Source organism: Vigna unguiculata, chromosome 10, assembly GCF_004118075.2.
Source record: "Vigna unguiculata cultivar IT97K-499-35 chromosome 10, ASM411807v1, whole genome shotgun sequence".
Classification (NCBI taxonomy): Eukaryota; Viridiplantae; Streptophyta; class Magnoliopsida; order Fabales; family Fabaceae; genus Vigna; species Vigna unguiculata.
In genome coordinates, this window is record NC_040288.1 from 41198505 (window position 1) to 41216056 (window position 17552).

General features: G+C 33.7%; 2 protein-coding genes across 11 annotated transcripts; both read right to left on the minus strand.

Annotated features, from left to right (window-relative positions):
* Nucleotides 1–1673: 1673 nt before the first annotated feature.
* LOC114165102 lies at nucleotides 1674–6622 on the minus strand. Its single transcript, XM_028049758.1, has 6 exons — nucleotides 6299–6622; nucleotides 5077–5221; nucleotides 4276–4536; nucleotides 3319–3400; nucleotides 2335–2531; nucleotides 1674–2053 (listed from the first exon to the last, which is right to left on the minus strand). Exons 1-6 carry the CDS (start codon nucleotides 6517–6519, stop codon nucleotides 1790–1792), a joined length of 1170 nt encoding a protein of 389 aa, XP_027905559.1. The 5' UTR covers nucleotides 6520–6622; the 3' UTR covers nucleotides 1674–1789.
* A 1690-nt stretch (nucleotides 6623–8312) lies between these two features.
* LOC114166228 (YTH domain-containing protein ECT2) lies at nucleotides 8313–17220 on the minus strand. Of its 10 annotated transcripts, none has more exons than XM_028050928.1 (9): nucleotides 17137–17220; nucleotides 17025–17071; nucleotides 16222–16259; nucleotides 15782–15908; nucleotides 15027–15103; nucleotides 14426–14941; nucleotides 10258–10779; nucleotides 9597–9809; nucleotides 8313–9079 (listed from the first exon to the last, which is right to left on the minus strand). In XM_028050928.1, the coding sequence occupies exons 2-9, from the start codon at nucleotides 17065–17067 to the stop codon at nucleotides 8711–8713; spliced, it is 1905 nt and encodes a 634-aa protein (XP_027906729.1). In that variant the 5' UTR covers nucleotides 17068–17071; nucleotides 17137–17220; the 3' UTR covers nucleotides 8313–8710. The 10 variants fall into 10 exon arrangements, with proteins under 10 accessions (XP_027906729.1, XP_027906727.1, XP_027906735.1 ...); XM_028050926.1 differs by having other exon boundaries at nucleotides 15782–15917; XM_028050934.1 differs by adding an exon at nucleotides 16495–16808 and having other exon boundaries at nucleotides 17025–17139.
* Between the last annotated feature and the right edge of the window lie 332 nt (nucleotides 17221–17552).

Below are 17552 nucleotides of genomic sequence, written 5' to 3' on the forward strand. Positions count from 1 at the left end.
AATCTCTAAATTTAAGTTATATTTGACACATTATTTTAACAATTTTTTTTTCAACAGTTCTAAAACTTGTTTGGTCTTATTCATAGCATTTATAAAACAAAATATTGCAGTAACTTGTTACATTTTCTTAAAATTCATCTAATTGTTTTTATACTACATAGTACTAAGATGTCCTCAACACCTGACCATACCATTGTTATATCCATCGATATCTTGGCACGACCTTTCACTACTTGGAACAAGCTCGACAAATCAATAAACACCTTAATAAACCATGAAGAACAGCTATTGATCATGAGGGCGTTTCTTTCTGACCTCCATAATTTCTTCATGCACCTTCATATACTTTAAAATTCTTTTTTTTTTTCATTTTCAATTCTGAAATACATAATTCAAAATAGTTATAAATGTTAAATTCTTATTTTAAATTATACAATCTGAAACGTAAAATAAAAAATATATTTCAAAATCCATAATACAAATTTTATATTTAAAATTATACATTTTTTATTTTACATTCTAGATTGAATAATCCAGAATAGAAAATTTTTTATTTTAAATAATACAATCAGAAATTAAAATAAAAAATATATATTTCCAATTGTACACTCAAAAATACAAAATGAAAAAAATAAATGTGAAGGGTGAGAAGAAGGAGATAAGTGTGGGCTTTGGTAAACACGGGTGAACCTTCCTGGACGCCCATAACACTTGAAATTTCCAAATTACTTCTCATTAAAATTATAATAAAAATCTTTATATCTCTTCTTTTTCAATATTTTTTAAATTGAATATTCTAGAAGGTATTTTGGATTCAGATGTCAATCTAAAAGATATAAAAAACCCGAAACGAGTATTTTGAAAAAAATTATATTATGAAAATATTATTCCAAAAATATTTCCAAATTTAAAACAAAAATAATTTCAAAACATGTTCTAAAAAGAATTTGGATAATTTCAAAATATATTATTTTATATTCTAGAATTACTGTTCCGAAAGGTATTTCCGGATTTGCTTGGGTCACAATCATCACCTCCGCTTGGGGTTCCCTTGGCAACACTCTTGTAATGGACTAGAATTTGAAGGGAGATAATGTTGCACGCACTGTGTGTGAGAAAATTGGAGGAAGAATATGAAATATGGAGGAAAAGCGGGGAGAACATCTCATATTGAGGAAGAAGATGTCACTGTTACAGGGATTGGGAAAGATGAGGATAAAATAGTCATTTGATATAGTCTATGGAGGTGTAGAAAGAAAGACCCCCAAACACGGTTAGAAGATGATTGGACCTTCCCAGATAATTCATATACGTAAGAGGCCCACTAATCTCAGGTTCTTTAGCAAAAGTCGTAATCCGATGATCTCGAAGTAGTGGACAACCTAGTGATTCTACCAATTTTCATCTTTTGCACAAAGTACACTTTTTGCATTTTCTAATATTATACTAAATAAGATATTAACAATGATATATAATATATACTCATCCTTTTGTATAATTTTACATACGCCAATTTAATAAATTATTTTACTAAATATTTTTAATTTAATAAAGTAGCTTAGCCTCAACAGTCACTTCCAAGCTTTCGACTAAATTAATTATGGTTTTATTTGAACAAAAAACCCCCAACATGATATTAATAAACAAGTAAATATATCGCAATAGATTATGCAAGTATGAATGTCTAAATCATATACAACATAAGGATTATTAACATTATCAAGGTTGATTATTCAGTATTACAAGGAGACTAATCTTAAATTAAAAAAAAAAAAAAAAACACTTACATTCAACTTTGGTTTGATCTAGCACCACGCTTGCTAAATTTTGTTAAAACGTATGCTATGGCAACTTTAGCACCTAGGCTAGAGTGACCACGAGAAAGGCATAGAGCAGTAGCACCCCCTAGAAGCAGCAAACTATTGGCTAGAAACTTTCTAGATGGCCTTCTCTGGATCACCTGCTTTTGAGATTCAGCATTAACTTGATCATCGAAGACGGTAGGATGTGCTCGAGATATGTTACTCCTAACACTGTCCAAGTAAGCAGGTACCTGCACACAAGGAAGGGACTATTTAGTCACCAACATTTGCCTACTTTGGATTCCATACCTTAACCATGAGGTCAGGTGGTTCTATATTTTCATTTACATGGCCATCGCCAGCTGGTTCTATATTTTCAATAAATTTCAATCACGACTTCTCAGTTACTAATGCAGGTTTATCCAAGAAACAGCCTTATTGGGAGTTAGAGGAACCACAACTTTCAACTCTAATAAGAAAAAGACATTAAAATGCAAGTTAAATGATTATATGTGAAACTAGCAGCACTAACCTTCTGCATTAAATTAAGTGAAGTGTTAACTGAACTTGATAAATGATAGTTTATAGCAGAGTATCTTCGAAGTGCATCATCCATCTTGCATACATAGCTCCATATGCCCTTGCGAAAAGCCAGCTTAGCCATCTCCATATTTAAACCAGCATCTTCTTGATGAAACATTGTGATCTCGCAGGCATTGCTACCAGCTACTGTAATTATTCAAATGCCAGTAAAAAAAAAAGTCCTTTCATTGCAAGATTGTAGAGGCAATGAGATATATGTTTAAATGGAGCACATGAGTACTACTGGATGCAAATGCAAAGAAAGATCTGACAGAACAAATTCCAAATACATATTATGCAGATATAGAATAGTCACATAAATAGGCTTTTAGGCCAGTTCAGAGTTTCAAGCAGGTCATGCTAAAGCTTTAAAGAAGAGTTTATATTGGTAAACAAGTCGGGCTTAGGTCTGACAGCCTAGGTTGGCTCAGGATTGCTAAAGCAGGGGTTAACTCAGGCCACCCAAAGCTTGGCCTGTGTTTCCACCTCTACTTGTCAGTGTAAGTGTTAGTGTCCATGTCAAAGTTAGTACTTCAGAGTTGATAGCAACTTGAAAACTAGAAAGATTTGAAAGGAGTAAACTAAAAGATAATATATATATATATATATATATATATATATATAATCTTTCACGACCTTGAAAGAAAAACTTTTCAGTTATCAAGAGCCTAAGAATATGTGTAGGCTAATTAAGGATGCAAATTAAATTCTATTAATTACAACAATTATACTCCACAGAATTTAGGTAAGGCGAAAATAATTTGGGGCATTTGAGTAAATTGCTTGAGTGAAAAAATACTCAACCTAACAATTTATGTAGACAATAATTACTTATAAAATTAATACACAAAATTAGGCAAATAAATTCTAACTCTAATTCTTTAGTTACAATGAATCTAGGCAACTTAGAAAGTAGAATATGTCCAGACACTACCTTCTCTTATTTGCCAGCCAGATCTAAAAAACTCCACGCGTACATATTTTCTCTGCCGTGGTACCAAGGGATGCTCACATTCCTAACATGGTTCATGATCAAAAATGAAAAACGTAGTCATTGCATTGAAAAAACAACTACAGTTTTCTATAAAAAGAATAAAAACAATTCTTTGTATGCCTCCTCAAATACATTAGCAAGAAATCTCACAATTATATATTCTTTCACAAACAGAGGTTGTATTTTCTGTCAATTTCAATACGCTTTGTTTGTCACTGTATTTCCCTAGGAACTATCATTAACAAAATGTATAAGTTCGAGAAAGAATTCTGCATGTGTCTAAATACACACCATCCGTAAGATATCAACAGGAAGATTATGAACAGATACGTCAAAGGAGTGGAGAATAGGGATGCATCACACATGCTGACCTCTTTTCCCATAGTAACAAGGCATACGAAAGTTCCCCCTAATCAAGTATGCTAGACTTGCAATGGGAAAATACTTCTATTTAATTGAATAACGAGAAACCACATTTTATTGTGCAATATGCAAGTATGTAGTGCACGAATCCCAGTAAATAAATCTCCAAATTGGTAGAAGGAAAAAACAGTGAAAATATTCATAATTACCAGTGGATAGTTTTACATGTGAACAATATTGTCTTTGAAGTTATAATCTGGATCTCTAATTTCTTGACCAATATATTTTCTACGAACTTGATCATTATTTTTTCCTCATTCCTACATAGCTACCTCCTCTTAAATGATAGGGGGAAAAGGTGAGTAAAGAGAGCAAGGGAGCCGCATCAACATTCATATATTACTCAATCACAGTTCACAAATACATGGGCATTAACAGTAATCACAATTCACGGGATGCAATGTTCATTAACACAGTAGTAAAAAGCAATCATTCACGTTACTATCATATTAAAAACCAAAATTGGTGCATTACCTTCATAAAACAGTAAAATGTTTTATCACTCCCCTGCCACAACTTCCAAGCTAGTACATATTCTCTAGGCGTCAAAAGAGGGAACTTTTTAATTGTATGACCAACTTCAGTACCATCAGATTTGTCTACCTGCAGTTGATTATGCTCAATCACTGTTTTATCCCACTGCTTTCTGTAATCATTATCCATGTAGAAGTTTCTCAGCATCTCAGATGAAATATCATTGAAGACAGTCTTGCTCAAATATCTCAGGGGACCATTCTGCAACATCATCGAAGAAACAACTATGTAGTTTATAGATAATTCCAAAACCATTCTGTTTTCATATGCATATAGCAGTTACTAAATTAAGATTATATACACGGAAAGAACAGAACAAAAACTAGATGTAACCTCCTGACATTATTATTTATCATTTAACAGAAAAATGAACAGGGCACGAAAAACTATCAACTAAAATTCCACTTTCCCTTTACTTAGACTCAATTAGTTCCAACTGATCTATAGAAGAATATGCTAATTAGAGGACAAAGTGAACCGGAGGATGGTTTGACTCTGCATTTGTGTCTGTACCTCGGCATTCCTGCACAACATGTAACAGAGGAAAGGGAAAAATACAGAGATGCTTTATCAACTATATAACAATTAAAGGCTACATGAACGTCGACAACAGGTCCCCTACAATTATGAAAGCAACATTTTATTATAATTAAAACAAAGAAGTTACGTGTTAACTTTCCTAGAAAGTACCATGATAGATTCAAGTCTGCAATCCAGTTAAAAATGAATAAGAGCATTAACCTTAGGCTTGAAGCATTTCACACTGTAGCACAAATGATGGTTTCTTCTATCCAGGACATCCTCCCACTTATCATTCTCATTGAGCTTCTCATCCAAAATCTCCATTAAAAATTTCAAATCAGCATATGTCACAAAATTTGAGGTTCTGCAAGAGTAAACAAAAAATTCCACATCGTCAAATCATCTTATCACACACCTGACTCACTAGTAAAAAACGTCAAAAAGGAACTATGAATATGACTCAAAGTATTAGGTGTTTGGGATGTATGCTTGGAAAATCCTTGCTTTAAAGTGGTGAACTGAATGTAAACTAAAGGGAACTGTTTTCATATAATATATACAAAGTCATATCACTTAATTACAAAAAAAAAAATTAACTGCTGAATTTACTAAGTGACTTCTATGTGCTTAATGTTTTGAATATTTCTTTTACGTAATTATTATCTTGGTGAGTGTTACAGAATCAATCATCAAACCATCTTTGGTGCTGAAACATTTTTTCAGATCCAAATTCAGTTTTTAAATCGCACCTCAGTTAAGATTCGAAAAGCTTACAAGAGAATAAAGTATTAGACTATCAAATGCTTCTGATTTACAATTAGAATGTTACTTTTGACCTCGAATGATTCTTTGTAAAACAGACAAGTAACAAATATCGTTGTGAAAACATGCTAGGGAGTGAGCCTCTCAGCCAATCAATTATATGAAAATATTGTAGAGAGGGCTCCTAAAATTAATATATATGTGTATTTATCACATGATCAGCAAGCAATTATAGCGTAAGTATGTGCAGGTAATAAAAGGAAAATTTTACCAGAAATGTTCTAACACAATCATATTCTCAATGGCTTAGATAAATCATAATCTCAATCTTAATCTCAGCATATCACACGTAATATTAATATAATCTTAACACTCCCTCCTAGCTTATGTGTACAGGTCTCGCTAGATATGTATGATATCGTAGTCATTTTTAGCGAGATCGTTTCTTCCTTTCGTCGATGACTAGACTCAACTCAAGTAACCTAGGTTAATCTTGTTTTCTTTCTTCCTTTCCATGAAGAGCTTATGCCAAACAATTCGAAGTGAGAAGTGAAAAATGAGAAGATCAAAACACAACAAAAGCATACAAGAATAATAAAAAAAGAAAAGAAAAGGAAATTAGAGTTGGAATTGAAATAGTGAACTTATTTAACAAAAAAGACGGAGGTGGAATAGAGACCTGGGGGTTGAAATGATAGAATCGGTGTTGAAAGATGAAGCGGACGGAGTGGAACGCGGAGACGGGGACGATGGAGCGAAGAAAAATCTGTTCCGCTGCCAAAGAAATAACATAACAAGAAACAGAACAACAGACGTAAGGAGGCCCCAAACGCCATAGGCATAGATGGTGAACACACTCATCGTCGTCGTCAACGTCATGATCGTGTTCGCAGCATTCATATCCTTTTTCCACTCTTTCACTCGTTCACTCAATTCTCTCGTACTCTTCACCGCATTCAATTTCGTCTATCCCTTTTCCTTCTCATTCCCAGCACCTCTAACTTTCTTATGTTATTTAAAATTAAATAAAATAAAAACGGAAAATAGTGCACCACGTTAATAATCACAAATTTCTATGTATCACATAAAATTCTTGAAAAGGATGCATTCTTCTCAATTAATCAAATATACAATTTTGAATATTTAATAGTATCTTTATCATTCAATTTCTTTTTCGATGCGTGATATTTAAATTCATAAATGCTCATATAATGTTTGAATTATTTATTAATATATATAATGAAATACTAAAACATGCTAATATGATCTTCAAATTTATATCTATATTACAATTATTTGTGAAAATGGATTCATTAAATTACTTCATCGTTAATATATTAGTTTGTTTGAGTTTTACAATATATATACACAATATATTGAACTTAAATTTTTTGTCTTAATCATTTTGGTCATTAAGTTGACGTTACTAAGTTTAGGACTCAGGCTTAGGACTATATAGTTATTAAACGCTTAATTCTTTAAGGCTAATTATATTTTTAATTTGTTTTAACTTCAGATACATTATTAGGATTATCGCCGTTTTTTAAAATATTGGATCGATTAAGATAAAAATGTATAAAAAGTATACCATATATAGATTTAGGTTGAATTAATTATAAATTAGTGGCCCAATAAATAAATATATTAATTTATTAAAACATAACTATAATTTATATATAAGTTGTTTATCTAAAAATAAAAATTAGTTTTAAACATGTAACATAGATTTTAAAAATATACTTTTAATTTTATTAAATTGGTCCAAAATGGTTTATGAAATGAAGTTGAATCTGAAATATTACAATTCATTTATTTAGACTGAGTTAGACCAACATTTTTTTATATTTCAGTATGTTGAGTTGAATCAGTCTTTCCTGTTTTATACTCATACGTATTATTATCGTATTTGTTGATATTGTTGTTATTATTGAAGAAAATCAATAAATATGAAAGTGATATTTTCCACTAAATACCACCTTATATAATAATTGAATTAAATTCAATAAGTACGAAGCCATGGAATTAAATTTCTTTTTTCTCGAAATTATAGTATAGTTTAAAATGGGCTTCATACCCATATTTACATGAAGGAATAAGTCATGAGTTTCTTTTATGGCATATGCAATGGAATTTAAAGACAAATAAAGGAACGCAAAATAAAAATAGATGGGTGAAGATGAATTAAAGAACATGTCAACACAATTCAAATTAAGTGGGATAAGAGAACTTATCACTTAAAATTCTAGAAATTCTATAGAAGATTTAATAACAGAGGATACAAGAGTTCACAAGTTTCTCCAAAATTCAAAACGAACTCAATTAAATTACTAAACAAAACTACAAAACTCTCTTCTATAGGAGATGCAACACTCAAACCAAGCTAAAAATGAAACAATGTTCTAGATCGTCCTACACTAAACACGATTCAACCATGCCTTGTGTTCCATGTAACGCATCCTTATGCACTAGCAAGCATCAAGTGAATATAGTTTTGCACTAATGAATTCTTAAACACATTCTAAGAGTTTTCTTGTCATGTTTAGTGTATTCAATGACTTGGTACCAAAAATTTAAAGAACCATACCATACATATTTTTTTGTCTTGCATGAAATGAAGATTGTCGTGTGGATTTCATTATATAATATAATAGTAACAATGAAACTGATAACTACGATCATAATAATAACAATGATAATTGCAAGGGGATTTGCTGCCTTTATTAAAAGGGTTGTAAAGACGAGGAAATTTTACAAAATGAAACACGCCTAAGACAATCCTACACGAAATTATTAAACAAAAGTGGTGATTAAAATCTAACCTATACACTCCAATGAGCAGAAGTTATTATTGTTTGTTTTTTGGGGGGTGGGGATAACTAAATCAAAACGACACTTGTAATTGACGCACCGCAGGAGACACTTATACATGAAACCCAATCTCTTACGTGAGTACCTCATTTAGAAACCCCATAGACTCCAACGACTTAACAACGGCAACGCTACCTTGTTTGGAAAAAAAGTTATGAGATAAAGCAGGGAGGATTCCAATTTTCAATCACCAAATGTGAAACAACATTTCTGGTACATCTTCCTAACTGGTTTGAGTTGAAGAGGCCGTCACTGATTGACCATCATCAGATTTAACTACGTTCCCAATGGGGCCATGAGAGACTAAATTATCTCTGTCCGCGGCAACTTCGTTGTTATTCTCATCTAAGCGGACAACTAGAGCAAAGCTCTTTGACATCTGCTTCATAAATTCACCAGTTGTGTTAGCAGAATTCCGATGTTCATTTTCTCCAACTAACCCAGTTGTCATCATGCTGCTTTGCTGCCTTGCCTTCCGTTCTTGCATAGCCTTCTGCCGGTCTTCGTAGAAATCAAAATCATCCAGGATGGAAACATCAGTTTCATAGTTTTTGAAAATGGCCAGCATTTCAATACCCTGTGGCAACTTCACCTGTAAAGTTTAAAATCAGAAAGGAGCAACCAATCAGTAGCAGGTAATCAATATTTAAAACCACATAATAAACTGATTTCAATAATTAGTTTGGAAGTTTATAGAATACAGTGATACCTAGGATCGGAAGCTAAATTGACCTAACTGGTCACTCATCACTTTAATTAGAAACAATAATTATCTGAAAACTAATTAAAAACAAAAACAAGTGAGCAAAAAGTAAACTTGGTAGATGACCCAAGCAAAGCTCAGACAAATGTAATTCCAAACACCAAGGTGAACGTACAAATCAGGACAAAAAATAAGTTTTAGGATGCCTAAAAGTATGAGAAAGTTTCTCAACGCAATATGTAACTCAACATTCAATTGTCAGAAGTCTTCTCATTGACACCCTGCAGTAATCATTTCCCTCTGTCTTCCTCCCAAATCTGACATGCTATGAAATTAGAGTAAAAACAGTAAAACGTTTAAAACATGTTTCATAAATTCGTAGATAGTGAAAGACCCCTGATTCTACCTCCTGAGTATCTCGACTGTTAGTCACAGGCTTGTTATCATTATTTTCAAGAACAATGTGACGAAACTGACTGTTTGGAACGTCTTTAATTATGTGCCACTTCACCGGAAACTGTCCACTCCACTTATCTTGTTGCCAGAAGTCCACACTCTTGTCAAAATTGACAGGTCCAACCATTTCAGCTACCCCACAGAACTGAGCACTAGCATTGACCTGGAAATAGTTGCGAATTTTTTTTTCACGGCAGTCATCTATGTTAGAAAAACACTAGCAAAAACACAGAAAATTAATTTTAGTACTTCAGTAGTAATTTTAAATCCAATATCAGTCAATAGATGTCAAATGCCCTACCCCATAAAACTAAAACAATATAATGCTATGAATACAAGGTCAAACTAAACCAATTGAATCTTTGTTTGGAGATCTTTTCCATGGGAAATAACCACATTTTTTCCAAAAGCTATCTTAGGAAACTGTGAAACAAGACAGTTATTTCTCAAAAAAACAATCATAAGTTTTCTTTAACAGAAATTAGGACAACAATAGAAAACACTGAACCAAGGTTTGCTTCAAACACAGGACAAGAAATATATAGTTACAATAGGTTGAAAATGGTAGCATGATATTTGGACTAAAATAGTTACAAATACCAGATAATTACCGAGAAAAAGAGAAATATAGGGCAGGCCTCTTGCTTCTCCATTGCTTGGCGATATGCAGAATCTAACTTCCTGTTTCCGTTTGGTGTACTAGCCCAGACACCATATTTAATGCTCTTATGGACATTATCTTCACTGTAAGATTTGATGACAAAAAATTTGGCATCCTTGTAATCTATGGAAAAATCTGATCGATTGAGTGATTCATTTTGAAACTTGGCAGTAGATGCACTATTTTTACTATTATCCACAGAATTTTTTTCAGCCAAAATTTGATTTTTCAGCTTTGAGGCCCTTGGACCTCGATTCTGCTCACTAAGGATATCAAGAGTACCATTACAATTGCAAAGAGATGCAGATGGCCGCCCTTGCCTCCTGCTATTTTCAAGAGAAGCACAACTCCTATCATTAAGATTGGAAATAGAAGTACCTCCAAAGCTAGAGCCCTGGTTAGGCAGGTAACCTCTACCATAAGAGTTTGAGCCAGATCCAAACCCATACAATGATTGCTGTTGATGAGAGGCCTACAAAGAACAGAGTAGTCAGCACTATGTGACATATTAACAATGTATATATGTATTGCTATCTGGCAAATTCTACTGTTTCACATCGATGCTGTGCATAGTAATACTTCATCATGCATGGATGATAAGCAACGGTTAATTTAAGACCAAATTTCAGAAATTTTATTGGAATACATTAATATCAGTTATGGGTCATAGGACATGAGGTCCCATTAAAAAACATAACTGAAAACCTATTTTCATTTTACCCATTATTTCATTCAAATTCACTGAAATATTTTTCTTAAATACAAGGTTTGATAGTTAAACTATTTTCCAACCAATAAAATCTGGATCATGATGAATGCCAATGATGCCATAGGGTACTAGTGAACAGGTATATAGGCAGAGACAAGGGAGAATTAAGTTATCAAACACACAAAATTGGGACAGATACGTAGATATCTCTGTAAGCCAAATAATAAAAGGAATAGAAACGTCAATGAAGATAAAAAACTGTTTTATATTTGAAAATGAGTATATGCAAGGGGGAGAATATCCCAATTGCCCACAGAACTCAACTCCTAAAGAGAAGAGAACTCTCTGACTCAGAAAATGATTCTTCCCAAAATGATATTATCCTTCCCTCTCTCTCCAAACTTCCTGTAACCAAATTCTACTGCTAACAGTCACACTTCTCCCTCTCTCTCTCTCTCTCTCTCTCTCTGCCACCTCATTCCTCTTTCCTTGATTCCTCTAATTCCTCTCAACAGTGGGGCCATTCCGCTGATATGAAAGTAGACAATTTTGGCCATCATTCTCTGATTAGGCTCCTATCAATCACTCCTCCTTGAAAATCAGACTTGTCCTTAAGTCTGAACTTGGGAAACTGACTTCATGCAGTAAATTCTTCCTCCCAAGTAGATTCCACAACCGCCTTCCCTTTCCATTTGAACAAACCACTGATTCAAGGAGTCCCCACCTTTGCTAATCACACGAGTAGCCAGCATTGTAACAGGTTCCAAACTCACTTAATTGCCACATTAGAAACCTTTCGGCAACTCATTTTCCACCTTGTAGTTGCTCACAGATTTCTCAACACATCATTTTACTAATAGGAATGTACCATTTGTATGCACCCATTGAGTGGTACCCAAGAAACACTATTGCCTCCTCCTTGTCATCCATGCATTATTATGGATACAGCTTCTCCCCCAAAACTATTTTGGCATATTCCTTCCTTTAAGCATGCATCTAGCCATGTTAGTCCATGTTCGTCGACGTTCCCTTCCTCCTTTTAGCTTTTCCATTATGTTGAGGAATACTTGCAATAGTAACTACAAAATTATTTCTTATCACAACTAGAGTGAAATCATTTGAAGTGTGTTCATTACCCTCATCACAACTTTGATGGATCACCATATTTCTTATCTCCTTGGACTTAAAGGAATTTTGGTTTGTCTGCATATGAGGTAGCCTTCACATAACTCCTTTGATTCATAGAGATCAAACCATGCACCACGCCTTTCATTTCAGTAGACTCAGACTCTTTCAATTTAGATGCCAAAGCCAATTTTGATCTTCCATAGTAGCTGCAAAACAATGACTTTCACCAATATGAATTCCAATTTTAAAGGTTCTATTTTTTATATTGGAGCCTTAAAATCAGTTTTCTCTTGTTGTCACACTCCATACTCTAATCGTTTTTCATGATACCTTTCTCTCATAATTACCCAAGGCTTACAAATTAGTCTTCATTCGTGGCACATCTCTTCCTCCACAAGAGAATCTGCCTCAATACCATAAGTGTTACTTGTTCATTCATTGCATTCTACATTATATATGCAACAAGAAAATTAGCCTCATTCTCCTTCAAATAGTCCAACTAAAGTTGTTCCATTCCCTCTGAATGCATGTCAGAAACAGATGCAGAGAAGTGATACAACCTCATCTGTTAAGTCATCTAATTGATGTCCACCATTACAAACCCCTTCTACAAAGCCTAATAATGATAATTCTAGGTAGCTCATTGCTATTAGGAAAAGTGTTCACTCTTCTCAAAACCCTTGTCCAATATACAACTTTTTTGAGTTATCATTGTTTATTTTTTCCTATTTCTGCTTTATTTCTTATATCGTAACTCACTTTTCCCATAAATGTTCACAAAGCAATTGATCATAGTTGTTGGGCCTTTTGGTGAAGTTGGTCATCTCAAAGCTAGGTTGGGGGTTAAGGGATACACTCAAATATATGGCCTTGTTTATGGTGATACCTTCTCTCCTATAGCCAAAATCACTACTATTCAACTTTTCCTTTTTATCAACTTGACATTAAAATGTCTTTCTTCCTGAAGAGCTAAAAGGAGATTTAAATGAAGAAACCTCTTGAGTTTGATTCTTAGGGGGAGCTTGGCCTAGTTTGCAAATTTTTGAGATCTCCCAATAATCTCAAACGTCATCTCGAGTTTGGTTTGGGAAATTTAGTCATGTAGTACAAGACTTTGGGCTGAAACAAAGTATAGTAGATCATTTTGCCATACTTCTCGTATGCAATGTACTACATAGTTGCTTATGTTAATGATATAGTGATTACAAGGAATGATGATGCTAAAATTTACCAATTGGAAAAGCATTTCTTCAGTCACTTTCAAAGTAATGATCTTGGTTGCCTAAAATACTTTCTTGGTATTAAGATGGTCCAGTCAAAGGAAGGCACTGTAACTTCAAAGGAAGGCTGTAGACATTTTGGAGGAAACAAGCATGACTAAGGGTAGGTCCATTGTGAGTCCAACTGATCAAAATTAGAAGTTAATGGCTAATCAACACGAAAACTTCACAAATCCTGAGAGATATCAGAGATTGGTGAGGAAACTCATTTAACCCATAATTATAAGATCTGATCTTTCTTTTGTTGTCGGAGTTGTTAGCCAATCCATGCAAGATCCTTGCATTGATCACCGGAGCATTGTTGTACGCACTCTAACGTATACCAAAAAGGCTCCTAGAAAAGAAATTTTCGTGGAAATCTTATTATTTTAGGGAGAAAGAAACAAAATGTTGTTACCCTTTTAAGTGCAAAAGCAAAATATCAAGCTATAGCTTTAATTACATGTGAACTTGAGCGGATCAAACAACTTCAACAGTTGAAATTTTATAAAGTCCAACACATGAAGTTATATTGTGAAAATCAAGCAGTCCTTCACATTGCTTCCAATCTAGTGTTTTTGTGAAAGAACTAAACATATAAAAATTGATTATCATTTCATTCAAGAAAAATTGCTATCCAAGGATATTAGTTATGGGTTTATCAACTCTAGTGATCAACTTCATATATTTGAACTAAATCCTTAAGAAGACCTTGAATTAAGTTTATATGTTCCAAGCTTGGTGCATACAATTTATATGCTCTACCTAGAGAAAAGGGGTTAAAAAATGATCATCTTATGTTGTCTAGCCTTTTACGAAGCTGATTTTTATTGCATATAGTATGTCATAGGTTGTAGCCTTTATCTCTAATTTCTAAAAGTTGTACCCTTGTTATTCAAATTTGTATATATAAATATACATTAGTGAAGAGCAAGATTAATTACTGATTTTCAAAAATATCATCAACTATTTAGAAGAAAATGTAATATCTTGCATAATTATGCTAGAGTTATTGAACAAACCATTCCAACACTCGGCCCAAATGACCCAAGTGAGCCCATGGGCCGTGGAGAAACAGATGGCGATAGAGGCATTAAAGATCTTTGTCTTTCTGAGGGTTTTGAGCAATCTGACCAGATACCACCAGATCTTGATCCTTCAAATCCTTGTTGGGATTCATGAAAGCCAAAGGAACCAGGTGCTACAGGAAAGCTGCCTCGACCAAAAGATCCCACTGATGGATAGCCTGCTCTTGGTCCAAAAAACATGTTATCAACTTGTTGGTCAATACCTACCAGGTTGGTGAGCTCTGGCTGTGAAACTGGAGTAGGCGAATTGAGATATGATAAGCTAGGAGGAATTAGCTGAGGATAATAAGGTGGTCCAGTGTATGGAAATTGCTGTGAGGAGTATAACTGTGTGTCTCCGCCTACAGAAGGCAAAGGTGTGGTAACTGGGGAATACGGTCCATAAGGCATTTGTGGGTTGAAGCCATACCCAGAATGGAAAATAAGGGATGGATTTTCATTGTAGACACCCTAAAATAGTTTAAAAGAACATATATTGCGTTAAGCATTGCAGACAGAAACTGTGCAGAAATAAAAAGAGATGACAAATTCTCACAGGAGATCCAATTTCTAATCCCTCAGAATTGACATATGAAGAATATTCATCCCATTCACCGTTGCCATTGTCAAAACCTGGAATCAGACTCACTAAGAATTAGAAAATAGCAATAGCAACACCAGTTACCAAATAAACTTTGCACAGCACAGCACAATGAGCACCATAAGACAATTGGGATAGTCAATGGCCACTTTGCAATTTGAAAATTGTCTGATAATTACATGTGGTGTATGGAAAAAAAATGGTTACTAAATTATGTACAGAAAAGAACAAAGTCACTCCATTCAATTCAAAAGAATAAAACTTATCTTAAATCTTACACTTTTGCAAACTCAAACTGATCACAAACATAATTTAAAATTAACACATCTGTGGACTTTTAAATTTGTGTGCCATGAAATGTTCATAAGATGGATAACAATGACAGGAATGTGAAGGTGAAAGTGAGCAACCTATACAGTAGATCAGTAATGCAAGAAAAATGTTGAATAGGTTGCAAAAGGATAAAAAACTCGGGCAGAGTGTTGCAATACTATCATGAGTTTCAAAATGATAGTACCATTTCAGTAATTTATTTCAAAATGTCAAGAACAATAACACATAAACATGAGGAAGTTACAATAGCTTTACCCACATATATGAAAAACTTAAAAGCCATGTACGTAAACTGAAACTCCCTAGGTGGTTGGTCAACATAATATAGTGATAATTCTTTCATAGAATGAAAATGACTTGCAGAAATGAAGATTAACCTCTATAGTAGAAAGCCTGGGCTTGGGGAGCATACACATTAGGAGGATACAGAGGAACATCTCCACCCGAACCTAAAGATCCTGATTGGCTTGTGGTCTCCCTCGAATGACCTATAGTCACAGTACCCTGAGAAGACTTGAAAGATATTGAACTTTCAGGTATTGATCAATGAAGTTAAGAAAATAGGACATGTTTATGTGTGTGTGTGTGTGTGTGTGTGAAGAGGGATTAAGTTACCGAGTAACTTTAGGAGAGTTACTCCTCATCTTCACCCTTTATTTTTTTCTTAATCTAATGGATAAAAGTGAGTTACATATTAACCATTTAGACTGAAATAAAAGGTTAGAATGAGGAGTGACTTGATCCCTTCCCTATATATATTTATCAGGGGCATATCTAGTGAAATGACTTATTTTTGTATGAGTTAGAGAACTACTACCTGCTCCTTCATGTTATCTGGTTCGGCTGGTATCTCTTCTGCATGCATGATCTATATGCTCAGTGACAGTATGAACTTAAAAACACAAGTAGTAGCAGTACAGATTATTGACCAAGCAAAGCTAAATTTGGAGACAGCAAAACCTGAATTAATAACTACATGCACACAAATCCACACATGCAAACCAAAATGAAAAGCAGGCAAGTGAGCGCAGTAAAACAGTATTGCTGGAAAGAAAAGGAAGCATAAAATGAAGTGTAATAGATCACATACACAAATAAAGTAATTATCCTTGTAGTCTCTCAGTGTCGTTGATGATTGAAGCCATAATTACGAAATTCGTAACACAGATATGTCTGACTTAAAGCGTGATAATTCATTTCTTATAGCCCCGGCCCCCAACAAAATCCACTTCAACGCATGAATTGTTCACTAAGACCACGATGATCCCATCAGGGATTACAGCGAAAGTCCACAATTCTTTGTTGTCTGATAACACCAGGGATGGTGTCATTCATGACACAGAAAATTAAGATACCCAGATCAACATCACTTATGATTGTCGTACCCAGATGTAAGGTTTAAGGCTGAACAGAAAAGAAAGTAATGGACATCGAACATCAACTACAACCAAAATAATATTTCTTTTATTGAATTCATAAACATTAATAAAATTTTCTCAATTGATCATTTACTTCGTCGAAAGAAAAATTTGGGAAGGTCAAAATTCGATGAAAATATATTAGTAATTATGATGATAAGAAAAAGAAGACAAATAAAGGAGTTGTGCGGCGTTCACATACCGGCTTTACGATCCGGAGCCTGTGGTGGTTGGATTGCCGCCATGAATCTGAAGAGGAAAGATCTTCAAAACCCGCACAAGAATCTCAAGAAAATGCAAACTATGAACAGTACCTGTCTATTCATCCAGTGGTGGAGTACCTCCTTCTAAATAAATATAAATTATTTCAGTGTGTTCAATAAAATTGCTTGTAATTAGGGGGGTTTGCGGATTCTATTGCATAAAGGAAACAGCATTAGTCGGTTAATTAATCTCATTTTTATCCATTTTCATAGATTAACATTTTTTATTGTTATAAATCTGGATCTAATGGAATTAAAAATGAATTCGATCCCGTCCTTATTAATTAATTTAATTAATAAAGTTGGATATTCTAATAATAAAATATATTATAATGCCTATATTTAACATAATTGAATTTGATAAAAAATATTCAATAGATATAAAAAATATAGAATAAGAACTTAATTACAAGTATACAACTTAAAACCTGATTAAATATACATTTTTATTTTGTTTTAATTATAAT